The sequence below is a fragment of the Solea solea genome, chromosome 17 (assembly GCF_958295425.1).
Source record: "Solea solea chromosome 17, fSolSol10.1, whole genome shotgun sequence".
Classification (NCBI taxonomy): Eukaryota; Metazoa; Chordata; class Actinopteri; order Pleuronectiformes; family Soleidae; genus Solea; species Solea solea.
In genome coordinates, this window is record NC_081150.1 from 482,752 (window position 1) to 492,147 (window position 9,396).

The 9,396-nt window shown below is 41.4% G+C and overlaps 1 protein-coding gene across 1 annotated transcript in view; it reads right to left on the reverse strand.

The window, feature by feature from the left end:
* lama4 (laminin, alpha 4) overlaps window positions 1-9,094 on the reverse strand; it is a 36,035-nt gene extending 26,941 nt beyond the window's left edge. Inside the window, exons 1-5 of the mRNA XM_058613852.1 lie at window positions 8,736-9,094; window positions 2,630-2,731; window positions 2,192-2,319; window positions 1,997-2,077; window positions 14-228 (exon numbers count right to left, since the gene is read on the reverse strand). Of these exons, the coding sequence (XP_058469835.1) occupies window positions 14-228; window positions 1,997-2,077; window positions 2,192-2,319; window positions 2,630-2,731; window positions 8,736-8,843 (634 nt within the window). The 5' untranslated portion in view covers window positions 8,844-9,094. The remainder of the gene's footprint in view (window positions 1-13; window positions 229-1,996; window positions 2,078-2,191; window positions 2,320-2,629; window positions 2,732-8,735) is intronic.
* Window positions 9,095-9,396: the final 302 nt, after the last annotated feature.

Here is a 9,396-nt window from a genome sequence, read left to right on the forward strand (position 1 = left end):
CTCTTTGACCCACCTCTGCAGTTCTTGGCATTGATAGCGTCGCCATAGAAACCAGGGGCACACCTCTCACAGTTGGCACCAGCAGTGTCTCCCCAGCAGTGCTGGCAGTGGCCCGTCACATTGTGGCACTCGTTGAAGATCAGGTTGGGGTCGGAGTTGCCGTTGCACTCACACCTCTTACAGGAGTTGCCAATCACCATGGGGTTGCCATAGTAAGCTGGAGCACACCTGGATGGGGAGATCAACAATGTCTTTGATCTTCAGTGCGTGCAAGGAGCTCTTGCTTGTGGTGAGTTGTTTTTTTTGTCTATATCATTTTACTTGGCTATTTAAACAACCCAGAGGCAAGTGGTTTATTGTGTATTCAAGACTAAATATAGGAAGCACGCAGGCTTTTGTCTGGCACGATACCTGTACCACAATCTTGAGCACTTGATGACATCTGATATATTCTTTTGCTCCTTTAAACAACTTAATGCTGTTGCATTCACTGACTAACTACAACCAGCCTTTTCAATGCTTTGGCATGAAAATGATGGCAGGCATCTGTGGTTACAGCATGTTGCCATGTTGTTTGAAGCAATTACTTCATCTTTAGGATTTACTGATTGTATTGGACTTGTTTTATTTTTCCAATATCAGATTAAGTGATTTTGGCGAGTAGGGGTTTAATACTGGGTATCTTATTGACTCATCTGTAGTAAAGAGTGACAATAGTGACATAAGTAGGCAATGGATTTCATTTGGCACCCCAGTCTCTCAAAATCCACATTCAAATAACTAAACTGCAGTTTGAATTACCGATAATATGGAACACATAGTCTCTAATTAGATTTGTTTTTGACATAATCACCTATAGTGACATACAGTAGTTATAAGCATTGCTGGCAAAGCAATTTAGAAAGACCAGAATAGTTAGTTAGGAGGACATTCTGGTTTTCATGTCACAGGAAAACCATGATCTTTTCATAGACCTGACCAGGTGTGTGTTTGTACCTAGTATACTTGTATATATACACTTTCCTGATGAACCATGATTGTGTGTTGAGACAACATTGCATTTGGTCACAGACTTCAGCAGAAATGTGATGACTGCATTAAAAATAGATTCTGACTTTGAGTCTGGCACAATAACCTGTAGTTTCATGGTGACATTTAGGGATCAGAGTCTTTTCTGACTGCAGTGAAAACATTATGTCATGTACTGTGGAAATTACAGAGGCAGAGGAGCTTTAAAGCACATTAACCAAGGAAAACAAGCAAACCAAGAAACCTTCTTGTATGTAATAACATTTTGTGTCTTCTATATTTTTGTGATGCTTGTGTGTTGTCAAGACAACGAATGTGTTATTTCAGTCAGGAACACGTGTCAATAATTAAACCCTTTATTACAACAAATGGAAATGCAGTTTGCCGACTTGGTGATGATGGCTCTGCTCTTTAGATGCTCCCTGCTCCCTACTCCCTGCTCCCTGCTCCCAGCTCCCTGTTCCCTGCTCCCTACTCCCTGCTCCCTGCTCCCAGCTCCCTGCTCCCTGCAGCCTGCTCCCTGCTCCCTGCAGCCTGCAGCCTGCTGAGTCCAACAGGGTGTGCAATGCAGGAACCCCCCAAGAGATTTAAACTTTTTAGCCTGTGGGATTGTGGAAAAAGTTTCTCCTCGATTTACAGTCAGTCTTCATGACTGAGAGAACCATGTCGCTGAGAAAACACTACATCAGAGAGAGCTGTCGGAATCTAGAGGTATTTAACAGAGATTTGAATGGAAATAAATCACCAGTTAGATTCAGAACACTCTCTATGAGTAAGTGTGTTGGTTGAAACCAAAAAGCAAGTTGGAGTCCACTTTGACCAAGGATTCATTGTGTTTGTAAGCCAAAAGAAAATGTGTCAGGAATGAGATAGTATTAAATGTTGTTAGGTGCGTGGATCACACTCATGCTTTCACTGCCTTTAAATGACTTCACATTTGGTTGTTGGAGGTCTCGTCAGCACTGACCTCTCACAGAAATGTCCAGCGTAGCCCTCTTGGCACTTGCACCGCAGAGTGGAAGCTCCTCTGTGACAGCGCACTGCGAAGCTGGCCGGACGCACAGGGGAAAATATGCAAGACGTTACACACTGCCTGCCAACAAGCAGCAACCACCGACCAACCACCGACCAACCACCGACCAACAAGAGGAGACTGACTTACTTGTTGGAGGGGACAGAGAGGGGGCAGGCACATGATTTGCAGTTGGAGCGTCCGTCCACACTTGCAGACAGTATGTAGCCATCCTCACACATCTCACAAAAATTACCCATGCTGTGATTTCTGCAGTTCTGAAAGAGTTCAAAAAGTTCAAGTTTTAAGAAGTGTGGTTTAGCCTGAGACGCATGGACCTGCTTTCCATGAAATCATGGCTGCCAGCAGGGACACAAGAAAAACAGCCTCTTAACAAGTCCACAGTATCTTCTCACACCAACGTCCGTAAAGAAAAGCAACAATTTTACATCACAGCTTAAGGAGTTGTTGATGCAAAAAATGTAATTGTGTAACTTTGGTTTAACCCAAGTTACACAAACTAACCACACAAACAGTCAGTGTAATAAAAAGTCTCATGCATAAAGAATGATCAATTCAAACACTTACAATACATATGCCTGTGATGTCCTCACATGAGTCAGCACGGCCTTTACAGTTACATGGTAAGCACACGTTCTGCTCACTGAGGAATTGTCCCTTTTTGCACACCTGCAGCAGGAACACAGACAAAGACAGGACACCGTTATTTCATTGACTCCAATGGAAACAATATACAAAGAACAACTACATATGTTAAAGCCATTAGTAATTAAAAACCTGAAATAAACCTTCATAGGTCATACATGATTATGGAGCAAGGACAAAAGGAAAGTGAAAGAATGAAGTGGTGGCACAAGAGGAAAGTTCATGAAGTGTCAAAGAAGAGTCTGCATATAAGCTCAGTATAATAATGTAACCACATCATCTGCACGTAACAGTTCTAATGTGCTAGTGTTCTCAAAGTGTTAAAATGATGAAACACTCACTCACTGAACAACTATATACAGTACATATATATATATATGGGACATAATCCTAAAACAAACTCCTCACCACACAAAATGCACTCAAAGTTACTTTTGCAATAAGCAGAGTAAAGCATGTGCAAAGCTTTTTCAGAATCCACTTATTCTTCAGCCCCCGGAGTTGCAAATCTCAGCTGAAAAGAGATATAACTACACAACCATAGATAGAATTGGTTGATGTTTTTATTTTTATAGTACATAGAGGTTAAACTAAGTCAATTATAATGCACTTTATAATAATATATAATATATGTTTGGTGTTTTCACAGCATAATAGATGTCAGTCAACATCTGAAATGTAATGTACTTGGTGTGGTCAGGAAGTGATGGAGAAATCTTGTTATAAATACAGAACAACATATGGATCTATCCATAATGTTAAAGATAAAGATCTAACAGAATCAGTTGAGTGTATTTTACTATTTCACTGCTTAGAAAAAACTGAACCCAGTTCTGTCCTCCTCATTTACAGGCTGCCCCTTTAAAACCTGCATCCTGTCTGGTGTTTGTTCACCAGAGTTCCTCAGGACAGTGTGATATCAGAGGTCACAGACGTGTCCACTACCACCCACTCACCCACTCACCCAACACACACACACACACACACACGGTCGTCTCACTTTCGTTGTGAGGATGATTGTTGACATATTTCATTCTCAACACTGAAACAAAGAATGGTTGGAGAAACTTTAAATACAAAACTTGAAGTGAAGTTAATTCGAAGTAAAGTTATCGGAACACAATTCCATGAATCTTTAGTTTGAATGAAGTGAATGAGTTGGGAATGCTGAGTCATTTAATCATCAGTCTCCTTTAATACATACATTATCAGCCAGTTTCAACAATTCATATATCAAAAATATTCAGCTCATTCAATACATTCTAGCAACCATTTCACCTTTTCTTTGATAATTATACTATTAAACTATTAAACGACTACAACTAAATGACCAAAAGAGGTTTGTGAAGGTAATGTCCAAAACTCACTGTCCTAAGAAAGATATCTATCTTTCTTAGGACACTGCGTTGACTTCCATTCACTTGGATTTATCCCTAACCATGTCCAATGTTAATCACAGTTCAAGTCTTAGCCCTAGAATTAACCAGTACCTCAAAAATGATGTGTTTGCCAAATTCGGACCAGGTTTGGTCCACATGAGGACAGCTGGTACTGACAAGGTCAGTGTATCTGCCAGAAAAGGTCCTAAAGAGGTGACAAATACAAGTACACACAGGGATTTGAAGGATCACCATTCATACTCTAATGGAACAATGGAAGCTGTCTGTTGGAGCTCCATACTTTGGTCTCCTTGTTCCACTCAGTAAAATGGACACTGGTGTTTTGAGCCAGAGGATGGAACATTCCCTACATATATAGACACAATTCATCATTTCCTTTGATTTATTCACAGACGGGCTGTGACACAATGACATGCTTCTGTTGCTGCATGGTGTGAGACATCCTGTGAACAGTACGCAGCTTTGAGTTTTCCTGCAGACCCTGTTTCCTGTGGTTTTCCCTGACCCCCAGTCCACATACATGACCTAACCATCAGTGCCTTTTTACCATCAGCCACCCATTTAAACACATCCTACAAATCAAGCTAATGATGCAGAGAGTTGTTTTTTTTTCTGCAAATGGTAGTTTAAGCCATAAGTAGTAATAAACCACATGCTCATGGGAAAACCACAGCGATTCAGAGTTATTTACCATTTGTAAAGCCACTTAAAGTAGTTTTAGCAGTGTGACAGTTGGTGATAGGTCAAACAGCTGCACTGTGTATACACACAGTAGTAGAGGGCAGGGAGTTGGGGTTTGGAGGGAGATTTAGCAGATGGTGTAGAGGGATGTGCAGCTTACACTCCTCTAAAATGAGAGGAATGCATGTCAAGTATACAACCCAGCAGTTTACACTAAAAAGACTAGCTTACTAGTTCACTACGGCTAGATTTTGAGGGGAAAATGGGATAGCCTAAGTTACATGAAAAATGTTGTTTATTTAATTTACACTAAAATACAATTTAAGACTTGAATCTGTAATTAGTTTAATCACATGAACCTTTATTTAACAAAGGAATGATTTGCACTATTTTCGATGGCAAAGCCATTTGTAATTTGAAGAAATTAGGAGTTGCTCACTAGTTTGTGCCGAACTCTGTGAAAGAGAGTGAAGCAATTCTTCTTTCTGGAAAAGATTGTAAAGAATTTAAGTCTGTCACCATCTTCAGTTTCCATTATTGTGCAAGTGAGTCAGGGTAAATCTTGTTGCGTAAAGGACTAGAGAGGAGATTGCTGCTGAATTTGCATGTACATCAAAGCATAATGTGGTATTATATGAGAAACCACCGTGGTATTGTGATGGGTTTAAATCATACAGAAGAAACATTGCTAAGTTCTCTGGGCCTCAACTCGTCTGAGATGGACTTAAAGACACATGTTCTGTGTCTATAGGTCCAGATTTGTTTGGAGTGTGTTTTAAGCATCAATTTCAAAATAAGTTTATGTTGAACAAATGAAGTCATTTCTCAGCGAAACACTGAACATTATTTCTTTGTCTTTTTATATAAGTTAAAGTGAATGTACCGATGTTAGTTAAGGGTCCCTTTTCTGAAAATTGAAATGATATTGTTCAGGACATGGCAATAAGTTTTGTTAGCATTGTGACATGATTTTGTTAAGAAATACACTTTTACTGACATTACCTTTCTGTTATGTTGCTAACCAACATAATGTTATGTTGCTAACACTTAGCCGTTTAAGCAAATTTTGTGTCTTCTTTCCTTGCATTACTGTAGTATTTTGGTGATGTTTTGTGATTATGCAAAGCAGCCACATGTCATTTTACTACATAAAAGTAATGAAATGCTTTGCTAGTTTTTTTACACATCACCCATTCACCAGCAGAGCCAGGAATTGATCCAACACTACCTCTGATCTGCCATTAAAATCCCCAACAGTACACACTAACAATAATAATAAGGATAATAATACAATAATGTTTCTCCGTAGTGTTCTCTCCACTGTGAACAGAATTTCCCACATTGTATCCACAACCTCACAGGTTCCATTTGAAGACAGCTTTAATGTCAATCTTGTCTTACTCCCTCAAAGAAAGCAAGAAATATTCAAATGAATGAACTAAAATACAGCTGAACGGGTTGTGATTCGTGATGTCACCAGACTCCTCTATTAAATACTGAGATTTAGACATTTCTTTGCTAAATGTTGGAGATGAACGCACGTTTCGGGTCTTTTTAACAGATCTACAGTCGTGTTCATTGTTTCTTGTTTCTTGTGTTGTGATTGATGACTCTTCCAGTGACGACACTCTCTGATCAATCAGCGGCCAGCAGTCTGTTGATGTCACAATTCAGTATTCTCTGGGAACCTCGCCAGAACAGGTACCAGGTACTACCCCTGAGCTGAGTCATGCTGGAAGTGTATAATGGAAAAGGTTCCTCATTTTCAAACACTGTGGTCCTCCCTCTAAACTCATGAAATGAAAATGAACATCAGCAGCCTTCAGCCGACCATGAGCACGCCCAGCAATGTGAACTATTCCTGTGGCCCTCGCACTGTACCCACGACAGTAGAGAACAAAGCTGACATTCAGTGTGTTATGTAGTCGCTCACAGTTATCATGTGAAGCTGGTTCCATCAGCAGCTGGTCTATGCTCTGCTCTCACAGTATTTATCAGAGGACAGTATTTCCTGCTTATACTGTAGACCTTTAGCCCCGAGCTGAACCAACAGAGCTCGTATCAAACACAAAAACAGGATTTGTCCGTGCAGATGAACGACGTGCAAATAAAAGCACACTCTCTGGTCACGTACGTAGTGTCAGAACTGTGCAGCCATGTCCTCATTCTGCTTAGACTGTTGTTGATAAAGACAACCTGTGTAATTGGTAACTGGTAAAGTCTGGAAAGAGTTTTCCAAGGGTGGAAGTATTAAGAGGATTGAAGGCTTGAAGGGTGAATCTCATTTGCATTGTTTCTCTACTTCTGTACTTACACTGACATTGAAGAGGGGTTAAGACACTGGATTTAGACAAGCTAACTCCTCCAAATACCCTCAGACAGATCCGGGGTCATGAGAACCTCATCCTAACTCAATAACTTCACAGACAGTCTGGCTGCAGGGGTGAGGCTTGATCTCCGGAGAACAAACGATCAGGCATGAAGAAATAAACCTTAGTCAGACAAATAATATGAGAGACTGAGGAGGAGCTTTTATCAACCAGGCCAACTAGGCAAGTTACAGCGCGTAACTGTCTCCACTGCACACTGCCACTGATCCATCATCACCGCTGTTACACTGCACTTTAAATATCACTGTCACTTTTTTAACGTCACTTATAACACTGCCTATTACTGTTACCGTTTATTGTTATTTTTTGTGTTTATACTTAAAGAATCATTGAATCCTTGAATCCTAATACCCCTGACTTAGCATTGCCAAGTATGGGGATAGTATCATGTGCTTGTGTATACATTTTTGACCTACAGCCTCTTTCCCAGGATTTCTTTTTTTTCTGATTACTTCAGAGAAACCCCATAATGCAGCCACTTACAAGAGTTGTGGCTCTTCAGCGCAGTTTTATGGGCCCAGTAGATGCAACTCAACCATAAACGCATCCACAATATCCACAGAATGACATTTGAAAGCATTTGAAAGAACATTTCTGTGAAGGAAATGTGCGACTCTGTGGCTTGACATCTTGTTAGCACAGCTAGCACATCTACACTAGACCAGAGGGTCTCATTTTTTGAAGCATAGGACCCCCTACAGAGATCAAACTAGTTTCAGGGACACACTCATGTTTTTGAGGTCGATAATGTTTTTAAACACATTGTGTTTGTGAGCAGCATAACTCAAAAAGCAGTTGTGTGAGGTTTTCTGGGGACGATGGTTATGATCCAAGGAGGACTCGATAGGATTGTGGTTGTGCTGTTGAGTGCAGAGGTTTGAACTCTCTGAGTACGTTCTTTAGTCTTGTTATAGTGTTTAATATGCACCTGAACAACAACACAATTCCTTGTGTGTTAGTTGGTAATAAAGCAAATTGTGATTCTTATCTTTTGTGGCTCTTGTTGAAAAACATCCCGCCATAATTATGAGCTGAAATGGATTTGATCTAGGACTCATAACTCAAATACTCAACTAAAGTGTGGCCTATGAACCTATAACCATTTGAGCGGATAGTGATCCAAGGTAACACCTTCCTGGATGCAAATAATTCACTCATGGCTTACTGTCTACTGTCCTCTGTCCTTGTCTCTCTCTCTCTCTGTCTCTCTCTCTGTCTCTCTGGGGTGTTGCTTAACATTTGGCAGCTGCTTTCCATTATTGAACTGTCAGGGAGGGGCACGGCCGGGCTGGAGACAGTAAACTGAGAGTTTAACTAAGCTTTAACCCTGGGTTTCCTCTAATGACACAAACACACACATTTGTGAATGCAAAGCATGACCATTGTCACCAGTCATGGACATGAGATCTCAACACTGGCAAAAACAGCATCCATTACACTTGACACCTCACCATGAATGTACAGGACCATCTGCAACTGTTTTAGTACTGTAGGTTAAAAACTAAACCATGTACACCCTGTACCACACAAATGAAGATGAAATCAAACCAGTCTTACTTTCAATACTGTCTGTTGCTGTTCCCCAAGCCTGGCAGCAGAAGTTGGGAAGGCAATCACTGAGAGGATGCAGAGAAGGCAAAGGCCTGGCAGAAATTTAGCAGCCATATTTGTTTGTTGAGCCAGTAGAGCACTGATCCCCCTGTCTACTGTCTCTCTGTCTGTCTGTCTCTATCAGTGTGTCCTGGCTGTAGAAAAGCCTCTGGGCAGCTCTTCCTCCGCTGCACCCGTTTGGCTTCACGTCTGCAGCTCCGACCTCCAGATGCGACACTGCGCTTAGTCCCAGCACTGAGTTGAGTCCAGTGAAACAAACTTGTATGGACTTCCTCCCTCTCTCTCTCTCACACACACTCTCTCACTCACTCCCTCCCTGCTCTGACTCCTCTCCCCTCGCGGACTTGCCTCTGAGCATGCAGTGCTTAAATCACTAACAGATGGGAAGGCTGGAAACTGAGAGAAAGAGGGAGAGAGAGGGAAGAGACAGAATGACAAGAGAGTCCAAAGGAGCAACAGAGGTCTTCTGTGTCCAAAGCAGAAGGCAGGCTCGAGGCAGACAGTGCTGTGTCGTCCGTCCCCCCCCCCCCCCCCCCCACACACACTGGCAGAGTCAGAGTGAGTGTTAGGTCCTCGTCTCCATTTGCAGGTCTGTGGCACCCTTTCA